This window comes from Scyliorhinus canicula, chromosome 14 (genome assembly GCF_902713615.1).
Source record: "Scyliorhinus canicula chromosome 14, sScyCan1.1, whole genome shotgun sequence".
NCBI classification, from domain to species: domain Eukaryota; kingdom Metazoa; phylum Chordata; class Chondrichthyes; order Carcharhiniformes; family Scyliorhinidae; genus Scyliorhinus; species Scyliorhinus canicula.
The window spans coordinates 90,787,679-90,810,770 of record NC_052159.1 but is presented as its reverse complement, the minus strand read 5'-3'; the positions used below and the strand labels follow the sequence as shown (position 1 = coordinate 90,810,770).

General features: G+C 44.8%; 1 protein-coding gene across 7 annotated transcripts in view; it reads right to left on the bottom strand.

Annotated features, from left to right (window-relative positions):
• The window catches only part of fat3a (FAT atypical cadherin 3a), a 963,948-nt gene that overhangs the window by 79,612 nt on the left and 861,244 nt on the right, over positions 1–23,092 (bottom strand). For all 7 annotated transcript variants that reach the window (XM_038819007.1, XM_038819006.1, XM_038819008.1 and 4 more), the window contains 4 exons: positions 18,562–18,951; positions 17,340–17,554; positions 7,776–7,913; positions 5,097–5,240 (listed from right to left, as the gene is read on the bottom strand). In XM_038819007.1, coding sequence (XP_038674935.1) covers positions 5,097–5,240; positions 7,776–7,913; positions 17,340–17,554; positions 18,562–18,951 — 887 coding nt within the window. The remainder of the gene's footprint in view (positions 1–5,096; positions 5,241–7,775; positions 7,914–17,339; positions 17,555–18,561; positions 18,952–23,092) is intronic.

Sequence of the window (23,092 nt, the reverse complement as noted above, 5' to 3'; positions counted from 1 at the left end):
CGGTCAATGCTCAGATTCAGGCGAGGGGCTTGGGGAAGTTGTCATTTCGGCTGGTCAAGTCGAATTTTCGATATTTGGATGTATGGGTGGCCCATTGTTAGGCCCAATTGCATAAGTTGAATTCAATGAACTTGGTGAAGGGGGTGAAGGAAGATTTTAAGAGGTGGGTATTTTCATTGGCTGGGAGGGTCCAGACAGTAAAGAAGATGGTTTTGCCCAGGTTTTGTTATTTTCCAGAATCTCCTGATTTTTGAGACCAATTCATTTTTTAGAAGAATGAATAGGATGGTTTTGGAGTTTATATGGGAGGATAGGACACCTTGATTAGGAGGGTGATTTTGAAGTGGAACAGGCAGAGAGGGGGATTTGGCATTGCCGAGCTTGTTGAATTATTACTGGGCGGCAAATGTTGAAACGGTCATGGAAATGTGGAGGAGAGGTCGGTGTGGGGCGGATGGAGGAGGCCTTGTGTAGAGGGACGAGCTTGAGAGCACTGTTACTGGTGTCTCTTCAGTACTCACTAGTTAGGTACGCCACAAGCTCGATGGTGGTTCTATCGCCAAGAGGGTGGAATCAGTGGAAGTAACATACTAAGATGGAGGGGATGTCATTACGGGGGCTGTTCTGTGGCAATCATAGATTTATCCCAGCAGGGATAGATTCTATGTTCAGGGTGTGCGAGTGGGTGGGGACTGTGTTAGTGACCTCTTTTTTGGAGGGTAAGTTTGCAGAGTTGGGAGAGTTGGAGGAGGAGTTCCAGTTGCTGAGAAGTAATGGGTTTTGGCAAGTCAGGGATAACATTTGTGAAGGAGTTTGCCACATTTCTAAGGTTGCCACCCATGCGTTGCAGGAGTGGAGACTAAGGATGGATCTTCTGCCCGGAGCCAATCCCGCTTTTTAGTCAACACTCCATTCTCCTCCGCTCGATCGGGATTCCTAATTGCAGCAGCAGAGAATGTAAAATCCCACCCATAGAGTTTGTTCAATGATGGTACAGGTTAGGTTAATGCACTGGGATACAGATTGGAGCTCTGCTAAACCCACTGACTGGCTGGTAGCTCCTGGAAGTTGGGAATCCTCCTCCATGGAGACAGAAACCATGACTAACTACCTAAAGACAGCAAAATCCAGCCATGGCTTCCAGGACTGGTGGAGGCGGGCTTATCGCTGATTTTTCTGCAGGTGGCTGGGACTACCATATCTGTGTAAAATTCAGCACTAGATGTGCCCAAATGCAAAATAATTCAACTCCAGAGGGAAATTAATCGTCAGGTGATACAATTTGGCTTCTTTTTTTTCCCAGTATTTTTACTCTCCTCCTTTTTCATATTTTCTCCCACATTTGCACCCACCAACAATAAAAAATAAGCAGTAACATATTATAATGTCAATCCCCATATCAATAGAAACCCCCAAACAACTGCCTGCATGTTAACATAAACAAATAACAAAAAGGTTTCAAGACTCACCCATAGTCACCATAAACTCATACAGTCCCCCTCCCCCAACCCACCCTAACATTCGATATTATCCAATTCTTGAAAGTGCATAATGAGTAACACCCATGAATTGTAGAACTCCTCCATCCTTCCCCTCAGTTCAAACTTCACCTTCTCAAGAGTCAAGAATTCCAACAGGTCCCCCACTAAGCCAGGGCACAGGGTGGAGAGGTTGCTCTCCATCCCATCAGGATCCGCCTTCGGACAATCAATGAGGCGAAGGCTATAACATCTGCCTCCACACCCATTTCTAACCCCAACTGGTCCGACACCCCAAATATGGCCTCCTGAGGGCCCGGGTCCAGTTTCACGTGCACCTCTTTAGAGATTACCCTAAAAACCCCCTTCCAGTAATCCACCAGCTTTGGACAGAACCAAAACATATGAACGTGATTTGCAGGCCCCCCCTCCGCAATGTTCTTGCACATCTTCTACCCTCGTCAACACCTCTTCCAGCAATGTGGAGGCTGGCTCCATCAGGAAGCTCTGTATCTCCTTCCTGGCAAAATCTCGAACCTGCATGTAACAATTTGGCTTCTTAATGCTTATTTGATTCACTTCCCAAATGATAACAGCATCATATGCGTATAGTTCTGGTGTGAGCTGTGTTGGGTGGCAGTTTGCTGAGGACATTAGTCTCTGTAGGTAGTGTCTAGCAAAAATATTCTGAGAGAACAGATTGGGACTTGTAATAACAGTAATTTGATGCGAGCACTGCCAGTTTGACGCTCAATGTTTCTAATAATGCCTGCTCTTAAACATGAATAGCTGAAGAAGCCGGAAGAAGGACTTCATCCAACAATTGTCTTTAGAGTGATCATCAACTACTTACAAGTTAGTTGTTGATTGACTTCAACTGTCCTTTGCTGAGATTGGAAAGTGTTTAGTGTTTACTCAAGCTCTTTAAAGATGCTAAAGTGTACAGAAGGTAGTGTGGCACACGCTGAAGGATATTATCCTGACATCAAGGATTCTGCACAAACAACTCCCTCAAATATATGGGTTCAATTCCACTTTGGGCCACAGGATACAGAAAATGAGCAGAGACAACAGTGAACTGGCTAAGATGCTTGCAGGGTGAGGAGGAGAGGAAGACCTCTCAGCACAGGACAATATCGCCCCAATACGTTTAGGGCACCTGAAGCAAGGAACAATAGCTGTAATTTTAAAAGGCTGACTGAAGTCCTGCCAAGCAGAGATTGGTAGATTTTTGGATATGGGGAGGTTTAGCTGAGGTAGATCAGCCATGATCTTATTGAATGGTGGAGGGTTGAATAGCCTGCTCCTGCTTCAATTTCTTAAATTCTTATGTTTCGATGATGTGGTTGCTATGGTTAAATAGCTGACTGTGGGTGTAAGCTATGAGGTGAGTGTGAGGCTTGTAGCAGAGCTAAGTAAGTGAGGGTGAGAACATAGAACATACAGTGCAGAAGGAGGCCATTCAGCCCATCGAGACTGCACCAAACCACTTAAGCCCCCACTTCCACCCTATCCCCGTAACCAATAACCCCATCTAACCTTTTTGGTCACTAAGGGCAATTTATCATGGCCAATCCACCTAACCTGCACGGCTTTGGACTGTGGGAGCAAACCGGAGCACCCAAAGGAAACCCACGCAGACACGGGGAGAACATGCAGACTCTGCACAGACAGTGACCCAGCAGGGAATCGAACCTGGGACCCTGGCGCTGTGAAGCCACAGTGCTAGCCATGTGTGCTACTGTGCTGCCCCGTGCTATTGGATACCGTGCTATTAGATATGAATTGTTGATTGACAGTGATTGTTGCAAGGTAAATGATTGAGGTACGATACAGTGAACAGTGTTTGAGGCTAATAGTGCAAGTAGTGGAATATGGCTTTTGTAGATACATTCACTGACCTTGGCTAACTTGCGCAAGGTCACTGAATAGTATCCAGATTCTTTGGATTTGACTCCAGGCATTGACCTCCATGATTAACTGGTCCCCAAGTTTGCAAAGTTTGTCTGGAGGGGCACCTGATCACCTATTGATAGATTACAGCTTTCCTTCTCTCCACCTCATCCACTGAGAGGTGTATCAGAGAAACCTGGAGCACACTCCCTCTTCTTCTTGCTCAGGCTTTCAGAAACAGTTTCAGCCAGAATCTACATTCCCTTTAAAAATCTGGCTTTAAGTAGGGCAGGGTAACTTTATGTAGTGCAATCTTTGCACACGCTTAGACCATCCTGTGAAACATGCAATCACTTAACAACTTAACATTTAGCTCTGGCTGCACACAGCAATCATGTAAATAAACAGCAGCAAATGTTTGTCTGTCGCTTGCATCAGAACAAATAGGTGCAGCTGCACATTCATTTTCAGGAGCTATTGAATTTAGCCCTTAAGACTATAAACTAAATTGCTATACACTTCAGGACATAACACATTGCAGCAAGAATCCTATATGTATTAATAGATAGATGCTTAAAACTAAGAGTACAATGCATAACTTAGTAAAAAAATCTAACCGGATCATGCCATGTGCTGGTAAGTGAGTCTGTACAAGGCATTAATGCATGCACACTGGAATACTGGGCACATTTTGTGTTGCTGTACCACAGCAAGGATATCCAGGCATTGTCAGGAATGCAGAAAATGGTGTCACAAATTGAAACCTAGCTCAAAGCATCTGAGCTAAAGCTGTAAGATTGAAAAATCTGGGATACTATTCCTGAGGGTGGAAGATCATAAAACCTGGAGCAGAATTAGGTTATTCGGCTCATCGGGTCTGCTCCGCCATTCAATCATGGCTGATATGTTTCTCATCCCCAATCTCCCCATAACCCCTGGTCCACTTATTAAACAAGAACCTATATATCTCTATCTTAAAGACACTCAGTGATTTGACCTCCACAGCCTTCTGTGGGAAAGGTTCCACAGATTTACCAGTCTCTGGCTGAAGAAATTCCTCCTCTTCTGTTTTAAAGTATCATCCTTTCAGTCTGAGGCTCTGGCCTTGGGTCTCAGTTTTTCCTACCAGTGGAAACATCCTCTCCACATCCACTCTATCCAGGCCACTCAGTATCCTATTTCAATAAAATCCCCCCTCACCCTTTTGTACTCCAACAACTACAGACCCAGAGTCCTCAACCATCCCTCATATGACAAGCTCTTCCTTCCTGGGATCATTCTTGTCAACCTCCTCAGGACCCTTTCCAAGGCCAGCATATCCTTCCTCAGAGACGGGGCCCAAAACTGCTCAGTCCTGTTTAATAGCGGGGTGTTTGTTGGCACAGTAAGCTCACAGAAACACCCTGCTATTCGCGCCCAAAACAGGATTCTGTTTTTTTTCAGTAAATCGCGCCCTATATAACGTTTCAGTTGTGAGAACACCAGTAGTTAAGCCTACCAGAGAACCAGACCCCAAGAAACATTTCAAAACTCAGAATATTTACGAATAAATTTAGACGCTGAATTCTTGCAGAAAATGGTTGTACTGATTCAGCAAATCCGAAGAGAGTTGAAAATATAGAATGGCATTGACATAATCGACATTATAACATGAACATTGCATCAACTTATTAATGGTAATAAGCTATTAAAGAAACATAAATTGGAGCTATTTTAGATGTTTACCTGAATAACAGCTGAATAGTTTGCTGGGATGAAATCAGGGGGATTATCATTAATATCCGAGACATCGATATTCACAATAACTGTAGATGACATGGAAGGAGTTCCACTGTCTTTGGCTTGTACAGTTAATGAATATCCAGATACCTGTTGGAAGTAATTAAATAATCATCACTGGATAATTCACAAAGTCCAGTCAAAGCATTCAAGGACATTCTCCAAAAAGATTCTCTGTAACATTCTCTGTGATACTTAATGTGGAATTCTCACGAGTGCCAAATTCAATCCAAACACAATCCCACATAATCTTCTACTTGGCTTAAAGCTTTGTATGAAACGGTTTGATTAACATAACTGATCACTGAATCTTGGAGACAGGTTCCATAGCTTCATAATCTGAGCACAAAGGTTCGATGAAGGTACAACATAAAAACATTGAATCTTGTTTTAACAGTGGTCCACTTTGTAAAAATTGAATTCACACCTCCATTAAATTCTGAAGAAATTAATGTGGTACAAGCCCACTAAATAGTTTGTATGATTCTATCGCAAAGAGTACAATTCAGTGTCTGATGACTTATCACATCAAAATCATTTCAAACAGCTTACGTAGACAATAATTCACCTTTGTTACTTAGACAAAGGTGGCAGGCATTCTGCACCAACAATTCATAAACACCAGGATATTAATGGGGTCAGCAACTACAGGCAAGCCAGTTTAACCTTGTTGATGGGAAAGCTTCGCGAAATTATAATTTGGAGGAAAATTAATAGTCACTTGGGGAAATGCTGGTTAATTAGGAAAAACCAGGACAGATTTGTTACGGCCAAATCACATTTACTAACTTGGAGTTTTTTGAAGAGGTAACAAAGACAATTGATGAGGGTTAGGTTGTTGATGTGGTGTACATGGACTTCCAAAAGGCAGTTGATACAGTACTTCACAACAAGCGTGTCGGCCAGAATTTTATACTCCCCCCTCCCCCAGGCAGGTTCCGAGGCAGGAGGGTGTGTGTGTGTGTGTGTGTGTGAAATTGCATGGACAGGATTCCCTTTGGTATTATGTCACCTGTAGCAGAGTTCCCAAAGTGACGGAAAATTCAGTGGTCAGGAAAAATCCGGTCCAGAAATACTCCGGTCCCCCGCTGGTGGCGGATTCAAGATTCATGACCCGTGCTAGCAAGAGGATGCAAACGTGTCATAATGCCCATTTTCATCCTATTAACATGCTGGACATGGATTATCCACACCTCTGTGATTCTGTGAAGCTAATTGCAATGTTTATAAACATCTCAGAGTTAAGTGCTTTCTCTTCCTCTTTTTCTCAGCAGAAAGCACTTAACTGCTTTTATTGTAGTCATGAGCTGTCAGGTATAGCTAGATGTTTATAAACATTGTGGTAAGTTGCACAGCAGGCTTCTTGAGATCCATTCAAGCATGAAGATAAATAAAAATAAATAATTCAGATATCTGGCTGTCTGGAAACTGTCAATTACAGGCTTCTAGGCAGGATGACTGATGGGATGAGGGGTTCTCTGCTATGGGCGTGTTTGCTGCTATGGGGGGGTTCCTTGTTATGGGGGGTTCCTTGCTGTGGGGGGGTTTGACTGTTATGGGGGTAGTTCCCCGCTATGGGGGGGGTTCTGTGTTATGCCGGGGGTCTCTGGTGAGGATCACTGATGGGGGTCTATGGCCAGGGTCTCTGATGGGGATCTCTGGTGCAAATGGATATCTCAGGTGGGTGTCTCGCATGGGGATCTCTGGTGAGAGAGGCTGATTGGGGGGGGGGGGGTCTGATGGAGGGGGGGTCTGATGGAGGTCTCTGATGGAGGTCTCTGGTGTGAGGCTCTTGTCACTCACGTGCTGTGTTCTGTGCGGGTGGAGGGTGCAGGTGACCCAGCAATTTCCATGGTGGAATGGGGGTGGGAGGGAGAATGCCCCTACTTATAGGGAAGGGGGTTGCAGGATTTGCATTTTGGGGAGGAGATGGGGGGCCAACTGCCAAACTTTGCTATCGGTCTGCCTGCTCAGAAAGCAAAAAGGCAGCCCACTGGTGGGATCCGTGATGCAATCACTTACGATCTCTGCCATGCATAAATTACCTTGGCAAGGGACCCTGAATCATTTCTGGGCACCTCTCCAAAAACCAGTGCGAAACACAAGCTATTCAGCTCTGGCGGGAGATCATAGTCTCCCGAGGGGAGACTCCAGCCCGCAATTTTTCTGCTAAATGGGAGATTTATATTATTTTGAAATACATATTTTATGTATTTTTGTTTGCATTGTGATATTATTCCTTTCAAATCCTCAATAATTTAAAGTTATACATTTCTGTAGAGTATCTCTGCATTTCCAGTACCTAGTTTAAGTTTATCACATCGGGGATTCACATTAAACTACAAAAAAGCATCAATGGAAGAGCACTTTGCAACAATCGGGAGCATGAACAATGCTTGTAGTTTCCCGCTACGTAGCCTAGGGATGCTTTGGACAAATTCAGAATGCCCAATTTCACCCCAGCTAACTTTAAAGAGCACAAACCACGTGTTGACATGAACATTGGTCTACACAAGGATCAATACCATCACATTGTATGTTTACCTAGGCAGGCACCAGAGGAGTTCAATTTGGAAATGTTTTAACAATGTTCAAAAAAAGGTCCTCAAACCAATCTTTGCTTACTTTTTCTCTATCAAGTTGCTGTTTGACCTTGATCAAGCCAGTGATTGGACTAATATTGAAGGATTTGTCTGGGTCACCATCCACAATGGAGAACTGTATCTGTGCATTGGTTTGACTATCACTATCTTCTGCCAGAACCTAAGGAAACAAATTCTCCGTTAATATTAAGAAATGTCTTGAAAGAAAAAGTACTTCTATCATGGTCAAACTTCAGAAATGATACAGTCATAAACTTTATACTCAAAACAAGCAATGAAACCAAAATATATTATAAAATCAAATTACTGCAGATGTTGTTTATCTGTAATAAGAACAGAAAGTGCTGGAAAAACTCAGCAGGTCTGGCAGCATCAAAATATGCTGTGGCTGGAAGCATTTACTGCCAATGAACTTATATACTGATTATATTAACAACAACATAACAACTTCTACGCATACAATGCCTCTCAGCAAAATATCCCAAAGGGCAAAAATGCGGCTGAGGGAAAAGGTAAAACTGACTTCAAACGGTTGGAAAAGATGACCAAAGGCATGTTTAAAATATTTGTTTTGAAGAGGATTTTGAAAGAGGGGAAAGATAGTCAGTACAACTTATGGGGATAAAAGTTTGTTTGTAGCACCGCTAGAAAGTGGTGCTATGTGTCATAATATCCACTCATGTATATCATGAGATGCAGACCGGCAGTGATTGACACACAGGATAACCAATGAACACACATGACACAGAACAACCAATCACCAGACAAGACACCACCACTATAAAGCCCTCAGGACATTAAGACTCTCCCTCTCTCACAGGACATGGCTAAGGAGATAGTCACAGTGCACAAGCCAGTGAACATCATCACCATGTGGTAGAGAGCTAATCTGGTCAAGCCAGTAGGAGGTTATCAGTTAGGTTAATAGAGTATCAACCCACAGCAGATTATGTACAGCAATCAGCAGGTTCAATAAAACAGTGTTGGACCATCTCCTGTGTCAGAAGTCTGTTTCTCATTTCACTGCATCCAGTTGCAGTCGATGTTTGACCAACACATAACACATCACTATGTAGACTATGTTTATATCCTGGGGATAGGCAGAGCATGGTTTGCTATCTGTGTGGGTTTCCTCAATGACGTAATTGAAAGAACCTTTGGATTGTATTGGTAATAGCCTACGGCACTGACTGTCCCCAGGAAATAGCCCATGTAGCACCATTTTGAAATTACAAACATTCTTTTAGCTCACATTGCTTTCAAGGTAGGAGGGCTAAGGTGAATAGGATGGTGGAGGTTACAGAGCTGGAGTTGGGAGGGGAGTTCAAAGTGCGATAGTCATAGAGTTGATAGTTTGTGATGCACGATCAATTGCACAAAGACTTGAGTTGGATACAACTGAGGCTTTATTGCTCTAAGATGTGTGACCTTCCACAGCAGCTGGCGAAATGGCTGCAGCATGGAGGACACACATATTTATACTCAGGAACTACCAACGTACCTGCAGTACAGGTCCTACCATACATCCTCTAATAGAGGTGCAACAGTGGTTTACCACATTCACCCCCTGTTGAAATTGACTCCGGCGGGGGTGGTGGAGAACTATATACAACAATTGGTTTTTACATTTACAATATTTGATATAGAGAAAAAAAAGTGTCTTTTGTAGTCCAATGGACCCGTTAGAGGTTTAACCAGTCCGGTGCCTTGATGTGCCGCTGGGAGCGACATCGTGGTGGCGGCGATGCCGATGCTGGTCTGATGTCCGGTGACTCCGGGAGCGTGCCAGAATCCTCTTCATCCTCGGGCGTGGGCAGGGGGAGGACGGATGGTCCTGGGGGGGGTTGGTGCTGGGAGCGCCGGAGGAGGGGAGGGTGGCGCCAGGCCGGGGGGGCGGGCGGGGGGGGGGGGGGGGGGGTGGGCTGTGTGTGGGGAACCTGCTGGTGCCAGGTCCCTGAGGGAGACAGTATCCTGTTAGCCATCGGGGTACGCCACGTAGTAGGCGTACTGGGGGTTTGCATGGAGCAATTGCACCCTCTCCACCAACAGGTCCGCCTTGTTGAGTCGGACGTGGCTACGGAGCAGGACGGGTCCTGGAGCTGCAAGCCAAGTCGGGAGCAGCATCCCGGGTGTGGACTTCCTGGGTAAGGCAAAAAGACTTGTTAGTGGCGGTGCACAGTAGTGACCGAATGGAGTGTAGTGCATCAGGGAGGACCTCCTGTCAGCTAGTGGCTGGGAGGTTCCTGGACCGTAGGGCCAGTTGGACGGCCCTCCATACCGTCCATTCTCCCTCTCTACCTGTCCGTTTCCCCGGGGGTTATAGCTTGTCATTCTGCTGGAGGCGATACCCCTGCTGAGCAGGAACTGACGCAGCTCATCACTCATGAAGGAAGATCCCCTGTCACTGTGGATGTAGGCGGGGAAACCGAGCAGAGCGAAGATCGTGTTGAGGGCTTTGATGACGGTGGCAGACGGCATATCAGGGCATGGGATGGCGAAGGGGAATCTGGAGTACTCATCGACCACACTGAGAATATACGTGTTCCGGTCGGTGGAGGGGAGGGGCCCTTTGAAATCCATGCTGAGGCGCTCAAAGTGAAGGGAGGCCTTCACCAGGTGCGCACGGTCCGGCCGGTAGAAGAGCGGTTTGCACTCCGCACAGACCTGGCAGTCCCTGGTGATTGTCCGTACTTCCTTGACGGAGTAGGGCAGATTGCGGGCCTTTATGAAATCGTACAACCGTGTGACTCCTGGGTGACAAAGGCTGTCATGCAGGGTTCGGAGTCGGCCTACTTGCGCGCTGGCACCTGTACCTCGGGATAGGGCATCTGGGGGTTCGTTGCGCTCACCGGGGCGATACAAAATCTCGTAATTGTAGGTGGAGAGCTCAAGCCTCCACTTCAAGATCTTATAATTCTTGATCTTGCCCCGCTGTGTGTTATTGAACATGAAGGCTACCGACCGTTTGTCAGTGAGGAGAGTGAATCTCCTGCCGGCCAGGTAATGCCTCCAATGCTGCACAGCTTCAACGATAGCTTGGGCCTCTTTTTCGATGGATGAGTGCCGAATTTCTGAGGCATGACGGGTCTGGAAAAGAATGCCACGGGTCTGCCTGCCTTATTGAGCGTGGCGGCTAGGGCGACATCTGATGCGTCGTTCTCTACTTGAAAGGGCAGTGTCTCATCTACTGCGTGCATCCCGGCCTTGGCGATATCGGCTCTGATACGGGCGAAGGCCTGTTGTGCCTCGGCCGTCAGGGGAAAATGAGTTGACTGTATGAGTGGGCGGGCCTTGTCCGCATAGTTTGGGGCCACTGAGCGTAGTACGAAAAGAACCCCAGGCAGCGTTTGAGGGCCGTGGGGCAGTGGGGAGCTCCATGAGGGGGCGCATGTAGTCGGGATCAGGCCCCAGAACTCCGTTCTGGACCACATAGCCAAGGATGGCTAAGCGGGTCGTGCTAAACATGCACTTCTCCTTGTTGTAGGTGAGGTTTAGGAGAGTGGCGGTGTGGAGAAATTTGGCAAGGTTGGCGTCGTGGTCCTGCTGATCATGGCTGCAGATGATGACATTGTCTAGGTACAGAAAGGTGGCCCGCAAACCGTACTGGTCGACCATTCAGTCCATCTCCCTTTGGAAGACCGAGACCCTGTTGGTGACACCGAAGGGAACCCTGAGAGAGGAAGTCATAGAGGTGGCCGTCTGCCTCGAAGGCCGTGTATGGACGGTCCGATTTACGAATGGGGAGCTGGTGATATGTGGATTTGAGGTCTACCGTTGAGAAGACAAGGTACTGTGCAATCTGATTGACCATATCAGATATGCGTGGGAGGGGGTACGCGTTGAGCTGCGTGTACCGATTGATGGTCTGGCTGTAGTCCACAACCATTCTGTGTTTCTCCCCAGTTTTAATTACTACCACTTGGGCTCTCCAGGGGCCATGTCCTGGGTGCTGTACCGTCTGCTCCTGGTGGCGACGGGTTTGCAATCCGAGGTTAGATTTGCGAGGAGGGAAGGCAGATTGACCTTTAGGGTCGCGAGGCCGCACACAGTGAGGGCTGGTAGGGGCCCGCCAAATTTCAGGGTTAGGCTCTGGAGGTTGCACTGTAAGTCCAGGCCGAGTATTAGTGCAGCGCAGAGGTTAGGGAGGACGTAGAGGCGGAAGCTGCTGAATTCTACGCCCTGGACCGTGAGTGTGACCGTACAGTACCCCAGGATCGCCACGGAATGGGATCTGGAGGCCAGGGAGATTCTTTGGTTGGCGGAGTGTACTGCGAGGGAGCAGCACCTTGCCGTATCCGGGTGGATGAAGCTTTCGGTGCTTCCGGAGACCAACAGGCAAGGGGTCACGTGTCCGTTGATTTTAACGCTGGTCGATGCGGTGGCCAGGTTGTCCGGGCTAGACTGGTCGATGGTCACTGAGGCGAGTCGTGGTCGGTCGTCGCTGGTGTCGGATGATGGGGAGCCCGGGGGGCACAGGTCCTGGAACGCTGGCGGTCCCCATGTGCCGTGGGGGAGACAAAATGGCGGTGTCTGAAGATCTCGGAGGACAAAATGGCGGCGCCCAGAGGCTGCACGTGGCGGGGGTTGTACAAGATGGCGACGCCCATGGGCCGCACGTGTTGCTCAGAGGGAAAGATGGCGGAGCCCACTGGCCGCGTTTGGTCTGAGGGGGAGAAGATGGTTGCGCGTGGTCCGGGGACGTGAAGATGGCGGCGCCCATTGACCGTAAACGAGGGGGGTGGGGGCAATAGCGACAACTGCACGGGCCTGGCACACCGTGGCGAACTGCCCCTTCTTGCCGCAAGCCTTACAAAGGGCAGCGCGGGCTGTGCAGCATTGGCGGGGGTGTTTCTGCTGGCCGCAAAAGTAACATCGGGGACACCCGGGGTTCCCTGGCTGGCAGGTGCCACAGGTGTATTGGCTGGGTAAGGCCCCCGCTGGGGCGGCCGTCTTTGGGGTCCATGATGCGCAGGAGGGGTGGGCCGCGCGGCTGGGGGTGTAGGCCTGAATGTTGCGCGAGGCGACCATCATACACAGCGCTAGTTTCTTCGTCTCTGCTAGGTCGAGCGTGGCCTCTTCTAATAGTCGCTGGCGTATGAGGTCCGACCCAATCCCCGTAACAAACGCGTCCCGCATAAGGAGATTTGAATGTTCAGTGGCCATAACGGCCTGACAGTCACAATCCCGGACGAGTGGGATTAGGGCCCGCCAGAAGTCTTCTGTGGACTCACCAGGAGGTTGAGAGTGAGTGGCGAGTACTTGCCTGGCGAAGAGCGTGTTCGTCTTCTGAGTATAATTCTCTTTGAGAAGCTTCATGGTTTCGGCGTAGTTTGGCGTGTCCTGGATTAGCGGAAAGATTCTGGAGCTGAACCTTGAGTACAGGATCTGTATCTTCTGAGCCTCCGAGACAGGGCTGGGCGCTGTACGCCTCGTTGATGTACGCCTCGAAACAAGCTAGCCAGTGTTGAAAGTCCTTTTTGGCATCGCTTGAATGCGGATCCAGCTGCAGGTGATCCGGTTTGATACGGAGGTCCATCTTTTGAAAATCTTAGAGCAATAAATTGATGCACGATCAATTGCACAAAGACTTGAGTTGGCTACAACTGAGGCTTTATTGCTCTAAGATGTGTGGCCTCCCACAGCAGCTGGCAAAACGGCTGCAGCATGGAGGCCACACACATTTATACTCGGGGACTACCAACGTACCTGTAGTACAGGTCCTATCATACATCCTCTAATAGAGGTGCAACAGTGGTTTACCACAGTTTGTTTGAAGGACACAGTTACAGTGGGCCTGAACTTGCCCAGACTGTCAGTCAGATTCGGAGTGCCACTCCCTCCTAGTTGTTTCCTTTAAATTTTTCAGATCCTATATCGCTCAACCTTTCAACTCAGGCCAGTTGAGATCCGAGCAGTGCAGTGAATCCCCAAAGCCTTGCATCGAGTGCAGCTCTGTTGGATGTTAGGAGGTCCCACTCCTCTTTTTGGCATCAGTTGCTGTAAACCAGGTAAGTTAAAGGTCCAGAAAATGTAAAGGTCCATAACTGGTCTAGGAGAAGGTAAGTGTATAAGAACATAAGAACTAGGAGCAGGATTAGGCCATCTGGCCCCTCGAGCCTGCTCCGCCATTCAATGAGATCATGGCTGATCTTTTGTGGACTCAGCTCCACTTTCCGGCCCGAACACCATAACCCTTAATCCCTTTATTCTTCAAAAAACTATCTATCTTTACCTTAAAAACATGTAATGAAGGAGCCTCAACTGCTTCACTGGGCAAGGAATTCCATAGATTCACAACCCTTTGGGTGAAGAAGTTCCTCCTAAACTCAGTCCTAAATCTACTTCCCCTTATTTTGAGGCTATGTCCCCTAGTTCTGCTTTCACCCGCCAGTGGAAACAACCTGCCCACATCTATCCTATCTATTCCCATCATAATTTTAAATGTTTCTATAAGATCCCCCCCTCATCCTTCTAAATTCCAACAAGTACAGTCCCAGTCTACTCAACCTCTCCTCATAATCCAACCCCTTCAACTCTGGGATTAACCTAGTGAATCTCCTCTGCACACCCTCCAGTGCCAGTACGTCCTTTCTCAAGTAAGGAGACCAAAACTGAACACAATACTCCAGGTGTGGCCTCACTAACACCTTATACAATTGCAACATAACCTCCCTAGTCTTAAACTCCATCCCTCTAGCAATGAAGGACAGAATTCCATTTGCCTTCTTAATCACCTGTTGCACCTGTAAACGAACCTTCTGTGTCTCATGCACTAGCACACCCAAGTGTATCTGCACAGCGGCATGCTTTAATATTTTATCGTTTAAATAATAATCCCGTTTGCTGTTATTCCTACCAAAATGGATAACCTCACATTTGTCAACATTGTCTTCCATCTGCCAGACCATAGCCCATTCACTTAACCTATCCAAATCCCTCTGCAGACTTCCAGTATCCTCTGCACTTTTCGCTTTACCACTTATTTTAGTGTCATCTGCAAACTTGGACGCATTGCCCTTGGTCCCCAACTCCAAATCATCTATGTAAATTGTGAACAATTGTGGGCCCAACACGGATCCCTGAGGGACACCACTAGCTACTGATTGCCAACCAGAGAAACACCCATTAATCCCCACTCTTTTCTTTCTATTAATTAACCAATCCTCTATCCATGCTACTACTTTACCCTTAATGCCATGCATCTTTATCTTATGCAGCAACCTTTTGTGTGGCACCTTGTCAAAGGCTTTCTGGAAATCCAGATATACCACATCCATCGGCTCCCCGTTATCTACTGCACTGGTAATGTCCTCAAAAAATTCCACTAAATTAGTTAGGCATGACCTGCCCTTTATGAACCCATGCTGCGTCTGCCCAATGGGACAATTTCTATCCAGATGCCTCGCTATTTCTTCCTTGATGATAGATTCCAGCATCTTCCCTACTACCGAAGTTAAGCTCACTGGCCTATAATTTCCTGCTTTCTGCCTACCTCCTTTTTTAAACAGTGGTGTCACGTTTGCTAATTTCCAATCCACCGGGACCATCCCAGAGTCTAGTGAATTTTGGTAAATTATCACTAGTGCATCTGCAATTTCCCTAGCCATCTCTTTTAGCACTCTGGGATGCATTCCATCAGGGCCAGGAGACTTGTCTATCTTTAGCCCCATTAGCTTGCCCATCACTACGTCCTTAGTGATAACAATCCTCTCAAGGTCCTCACCTGTCATAGCCTAATTTCTATCAGTCGCTGGCATGTTATTTGTGTCTTCCACTGTGAAGACCGACCCAAAAAACCTGTTCAGTTCCTCAGCCATTTCCTCATTTCCCATTATTAAAACTCCCTTCTCATCCTCTAAAGGACCAATATTTACCTTAGCCACTCTTTTTTGTTTTATATATTTGTAAAAACCTTTACTGTCTGTTTTTATATTCTGAGCAAGTTTACTCTCATACTCTATCTTACTCTTCTTTATAGCTTTTTTAGTAGCTTTCTGTTGCCCCCTAAAGATTTCCCAGTCCTCTAATCTCCCAGCAATCTTTGCCACTTTATATGCTTTTTCCTTCAATTTGATACACTCCCTTATTTCCTTACCTTAGTATAATGTAAGTTGGTTCGGCATTACGATGCAACGGCCTCGGTGGTGGTAATGTCAGGTTGGAAAAGATCTTGGGTGGAGTGGGGGGGAGAGGGTCAATCCCATGGATTGTAGAGTTCGCATTGAGGAATATGATCCCTTGGGGGTGGGAGGAGTCCCATGGGAGGGTATTCTGGAGAGTGGTGGAGGAGACCCTTGAGGTGGTCGCGGGGTGAGCTAGTCCTATAGAGGTGTCATCATTGGGGTGGGAGGAGTCCCCTGGGGGTTTGGGGGTGTGGAAGGAGTCCTGTGTTGGGGTCAATGTAGGCCTGTGCAATAGTTACTCAGAAGTTAGAAAAGGTTTTAATTTTTCAATTTTTTGCTATACCGTTGATGTTATCCAGTCAGAACATCTGAAATTTGCAGCTGAAATCACATTTCCGGATGGATCCCAGTGCAGGGCACTTCTGTGCAAACTGTGCACTTGCCGCACAAACCTCACCGGTGAAGGTCTGGTGTGGGGGGTACGATTCCCCAGTCAATCTTTGGACTACCTCCCCAATACGACCCCCTGGAGCTTGGAAGTTATGGCACAATGAGGTGCAATATAAGCAATGTGACAACTATAAATGAACTGTTTGAATATTTTGCACGTTGCCCTGATTTCTAGTGGTCTCTGATTGTTTTGATTGAATTGACCCTATTAGGTGTAAAGGGGAGCATTTGCTATCATATTGGGAGAGGCCTCTGATTCAACCTACATGGCTGATGAACCTCGGAACACTGACAAAGTCACAATGTAACCCCATCCATGCCACTTACATGGGTAGTTTAAATTTTTGATTGCCGATTTTACACTGCCTGGATTGCTCTGTGATTCCATACAACAGGCAGCACGGTAGCATTGTGGATAGCACAATGGCTTCACAGCTCCAGGTTCCCAGGTTCGATTCCGGCTTGGGTCACTGTCTGTGCGGAGTCTGCACATCCTCCCCGTGTGCGCGTGGGTTTCCTCCGGGTGCTCCGGTTTCCTCCCACAGTCCAAAGATGTGCAGGTTAGGTGGATTGACCATGATAAATTGCCCTTAGTGTCCAAAATTGCCCTTAGTCTTGGGTGGGGTTACTGGGTAATGGGGATAGGGTGGAGGTGTTAACCTTGGGTGGGGTGCTCTTTCCAGGAGCCAGTGCAGACTCGATGGGCCGAATGGCCTCCTTCTGCACTGTAAATTCTATGATAACAGTGGGATAAGTTGGCCAGAACTACAGATATATGGGCTGTTTGTAGTATACAAACCCAGACTTTCACATGGAATCACTGAGAACTTTTCGCAGCAGGTACAAAAGCAGCAAAAATTCTTAAGTAAATCAGCCGGAGTGTCAAAACAGTGCTTTTGCAATATATGTTACCCATCATTTCTGTAACTGCAGATCAGTATGATATTCAAAAACCTTTCTTCACCATATAGTTGAATTGCAGTGTAGAAAAAAGCATCAATAAAAAGTCATACCATAAGTACTGAATCTCCAACATGTGCATCTTCACTGATAACAGCATTGTACGTATCTCTGCTGAATTCTGGTGCATTATCATTTACATCTGTTATATTCACATTTGCGGTAGCAACTGTGCTCAACGAAGGGGAGCCTCCATCTTTAGCTTCAACTGTGAGGTAGTAACCCTTACAAGTCTCATAGTCAAGATTCTCAATTACAGAAATAATTCCTGTTATCAAAGAAAAAAAACGTCAAGCAAATCTAAACCTAAGATAGCAAATATTAATTTCAAGCAGATAATGTCATATTGTAACCAAAATGGCAACCTTAGTAATTCTCACTGGAACAAAACTGAAAGTAAATTCAAACTGACGTCAATGGAACAGAAAATTGCGTGGGTGTAAAAGGGTCTGCTGATCATTTCTGCTATTTCCAAAGATAAATTTCATGTCCTGTATGTCTACAATTCTGGTATGGATCCTCATTCAATTTAAAAATTGTGAACATTATCTCTAAAGCGGATTCCCTGATTCACATTACCATCAAGCGAGGCTCTCTGCCAAGAACATTGCCTCACTGAAACCATTCCTCTGCTCACACTGACAAAAGCTCATGGGTATAATTTAAATTAGGAGTAAATAGGATATTCAGATGGAATGATTTCACACAAAAGGTATCAGACTTCAAATTGTTTCCAGAAACAACGGGAATGTTTGTCGAGAAAGATGGGCACTGAGCATTATCTTGAAAATTCAATGTTGGAGTTAATTTAAAACACAGGGTGTTGGGGGGTGAGAGATGGGTTGAGTCAGGGGTAGGGGGTCAATCCCATGGATTGTAGAGTTCTCATCGAGGAATATGATCCCTTGGGGGTGGGAGGAGTCTTTCATGCTCTTAATTATTTTCTAAATTTGAGCTCATTCAAAAAGATATGAGTCCAACATTCTGACCAATGTAACAAGTGCTTCTGGTGTTTCAAAACCATCAAATATTATAGTGAAAATGTTCATGCTCGAGTTGCTTTTGCTATGTGATATAATTTGGCACATTAAAATGGACCCGTCAATGAAACATCAATATATTTTATGCAGATGCCTGCAGTTTTCAATTAATTTTTCTCACATGCTTAATATTTCATCAAAATTGGCTGCTATAAACCTAGAACCACTTCTTACAGTCTACTTTCACCTGAAAACTGAATTGGTTTGAAAAAAGAGCTGAATGTATTATTATTACCTTTTTTAGGGTCAATTTTGAATTTTCCATGTTCATTACCAGATCTAATATTGTAAGTAATTTCGGCGTTTGCACCAATATCCTTGCTGGCAGCATACAGAACTAAAATCTCAATTCCCAATTTTACATTTTCAGCAACAGTGGCTAAATAGTCACGCCTCTCAAAAACTGGTGGATTATCATTGATGTCCAGCACGATAATAGTGATTGTGGCAAAAGATGAGAGTTTCCAGGATACTCCTTGATCTGTGGCTTTGACGGTAAGATTGTACAATGCTTGCTGTTCCCTATCCAGTGCCTTTTCCAGACTAATGATTCCAGAGTACGTATCAATGGAAAAAAATCCATCAGCCGATTCAACAAGTGTATATTCTATATCTCTGTTTGGACCTGTTAACAAAATAAATACTTGTTTTGAAACCTGTTATTGCATGCAAAGAAACATTTTACACCACATCATAAATACAAACATCGATGGCTCAGATTTTTACAATAATGATTATTAACAATAGAGTTAATATTGTGCTTAAAGATATTACATAATTTATATTTCATATTCATTACTTTAATATGCAAAAAAGGTATTTAGAAACATGAATTACATAAACATTTCTGGATTAATAATTATGAATAATATGAATTGTTTAACCGATTATGTGCACCTTTATCAGCCAAAGAATAACATCTAGTACGCCATATAATGAATACATTAATTAATGTTTGCAAAGGTTGTTCAGCCCAGGCTGGTTTAGCACACTGGGCTAAATCGCTGGCTTTTAAAGCAGACCAAGGCAGGCCAGCAGCACGGTTCAATTCCCTTACCAGCCTCCCCGAACAGGCGCCGGAATGTGGCGACTAGGGGCTTTTCACAGTAACTTCATTTGAAGCCGACTTGTGACAATAAGCGATTTTCATTTCATTTCATGTACTATTCTCCATTTCCCAATCTATGCAGCCCCAGCGTGATCTGCGCATGAGTGCGTGGGGCCGGAGAATAAAGCCCAATGTCAAACATTATGGCCGGGATCCTACAGGGCCACCAGTCAGTGGCAGGAAACCTGATGGCCTAGTGAATTGGGTGTCAGGCAAAAAACAGGCTTCCAGCTGGTCGAGAAATCCAGGATATGTTTTTTAAAGGCATTTTGCTTATGAAAGCTCAATCAACCAAAGATAGCTTCAATCAGCTAAATGAAGAACAGAATTTCTAAGCATAGCAGTGACAGAAGCGAATACTGCAGGAAAAAAATCCTGCATACTATTTGGATGCAGTGGCGGAAGCAGAGAGTAAGTCTTTTCAGACACCTAATAGGAGCCAATACATTTTCCATGCCCTGCCATGTAGATGTGCTGTCATAAACTTGGATTACGAGTAACAATAACCATGGAACTCTAAGGAGATTAGAATGGAAATTCATGTTGCATGTGGGTCTTATTAGTTGATAGTTTGTGAGTTTTGTAATTGCTAACCATTTTTCAAGCAAGTTAAATCTTCTCATGACTGCTTCTTGGAGTTTAAATGCCATGGTATCCAAAGCAATGCAAAAAACTTCATAAGCTACTCATATTCTGTCTGTACTGATGCTCAATAGCAAATTACAATGTTGGCAACCATTTATCCACACTATGGTACACTGGAAGTGATTGTTCAACATGTGCAACACGGTGTACCATAGTGTGGACAAATGGTTGCCAACATTGTAATTTGCTGCCTCACAGTGCCAGGGGCCAGGTTAAATTCTGGCCACTGGGTAGAGCTTGCACGTCCTCCCCATGTCTGCGTGGGTTTTCTCCAGGTGCTTTGGTTTCCTCCCACAGTCAAAAGATGTGCAGGTTAGGTGGATTGGCTGTGCTAAATTGCCCCTTAGTGTCCAAAAGGTTAGGTGGGGTTATTAAGTTACGGGGATAGGGTGGCGGGCATGGACCTAGGTAGGGTGTTCTTTCAGAGGGTCGGTGCAGACTCATTGGACTGACGGGCCTCCTTCTTCACTATAATGATTCTATAGCTCACATGTTTTAATACCTCAGTTTGAAACAAGACTCAGAAAGTTCAGTAAATTCAGATATCCCAGGAAGGATAGTCACCATATTGGACTCCCAACCTGTAAGCTGTCATCCACACATCAACATTTACAACTAGTATCCCTTTGTTACAGGTGGCTAGTGCTTCTTCAGCAAAACTATTATTTATAGTCACAAATGTTCTGTATCAGTACTGATGTTTATGCAAGTGTGAAATTAGCCTTGGTGTTCTCTTTAGATCTGACCAGCAAACCACTGTGTTGTTGTTCTGTAAGAGAATGAGCGGGACATAAGCAAATAAAAAATGTGCATTCTGTATAATTATATGTTCCTATGATATGGCATTTTATGTAAATAATTAATATTTAATAAATTAAATACTAGTTTAGCAGCAAATACCCGTAAATTCCTCAAAGCTTCGCCGAAAAAAGGTTCCCTTTTCAGATTCTGAACAGATTCAGTTGGTAGGATCCACCTGGGACTCTGTACCTCTACCTGATTCCTCAATAAGTGGACACTCAACTCATGTTCAGATACCCACCACTGACATCTTGGATTGAGGTGGGTGCGAGGTAGAGGGAGGGGGGTTTGGGACAGTTTGGGAATTATCCATCCCATTTGTCTACTGTATAGACCACGAGCAAAATCATGGCTCAATCTGTGAAATGAGCTTTATGACCTTGCCAACCAATTGCTTCACCAAAGTACTTGACACAGGGCAACTAAATTTTGCACCATTTAATCTGATTAAGTGGTTTATTAGACAGTTCAAAAGTGTTTCATGTGTGCGTAATTGCCCAATTTTCTTTTGTTCTTACTGCAGGACCATATTAGACAGGATTTCCAGTTTCTCAATTGAAAGACTTTGTTATTTGGCAATTTATAAATGGCTATTTTAAGAAATACTGGACAACGGGGAAAATTAGACAAACAAATGATGGCCATTCTTGTGGTCTGTCTGTAAATCACTTAAATAATTCTGCAAAGAAAATTGATTTCAGTTTAACCTTGCACTATAGTGTATAAATCTATCTGCAATACAACATTATTTTTTTTTCAAGATAATGGATTTATTTTGTGCAACACAGAAAGATATTTCCTCAACCTTACTTCACTATAGATTAGAATGCTGTATACAGTATTGTGTCACAATGGAGTTGATTTAAATTAAACATAGAGTCTGGGTCGTTGGATTCCAATTGCTTTGTTGACCTGATATTTTGTACCATTTCAAATGTGCAGATAATTTGCTTTAGGTCTGTTTTAACTCTCACTTGAGCAGATAATGCTTCCAGTTTTAGAGTTTGGGGCCAGTAAAATTGAGGTTTCTATGATCAAAATCAAATTGCACAAAGATCTTTCCACTTAACTCTAAATGCACTTAAGAAGATAGGAATAAATTGTGTCAGCTATACTTTTCATGGGTCAAGTACCAGAGAGAACTACATGGAAGAAAGAGTTTCATCACAGCTGTTATCATATTTTGGTTCACAGATGCTGCATACATGTTTACTGCTGTAAGGTCTTGGCAGGGGGTTAATAATAGCTCTATTACAACTTTAGAAATGATATTATGATAACGATATTTTCATTAAATTGAAAGACACTTAGCTATTAGGCAAATGATTAATATATATTGAAATGGTAAATTATGCATACAAATTTTGTATTTTAATAATACAGAAGGTTGATTCCGTCTGTGATTTTTATCTTGAGAGAATTCAGCAAATAGAAAATTATTGTGGCTGTTTTGTCTCCATTTACAGGCTTTAGAACATGGAACATATAGAACACAGAACATACAGTGCAGAAGGAGGCCATTCGGCCCATCGAGTCTGCACCGACCCACTTAAGCCCTCACTTCCACCCTATCCCCGTAACCCAACAACCCCTCCTAACCCTTTTGGTCACTAAGGGCAATTTATTACAGCCAATCCACCTAACCTGCACGTCTTTGGACAGTGGGAGGAAACCAGAACACCCGGAGGAAACCCACACAGACACGGGGAGAACATGTAGACTCCGTACAAACAGTGACCCAGGGGGAATCGAACCTGGGACCCTGGCGCTGTGAAGCCACAGTGCTATCTACTTGTGCTACCGTGCTGTCCCGTTTACTTCATGAATATTCACTTTGAAAGATAAGATGATGTTGAATTTGGAGTAAGACCAAATTAAGATGCTTACAGGATTCCAACTTTTCAATGTGTGAATATAGTCTGCAAACTTGCCGTTATAATTTAACACCGAAAAATGGACCTAATGAGTTTTTGAATATTAGCAGGCTTAATTTTTACTAAACAAAACTGTATACAATTTTTCCACTTCAAACCAATGAATTTAGTTCCTTTTCAAGTTAATTAAAGTTTTATAGAATTTGAAAATATCCAGGAAAAATGGCGATAATAATTGACCCCTCCTGTTACAACTATAAAATAAAATACCCTTGAGTTCAACACATTTAAATGTAACGGGAGAGGTCAATAATTGGAGCCACTTTCTCTGTACCTTT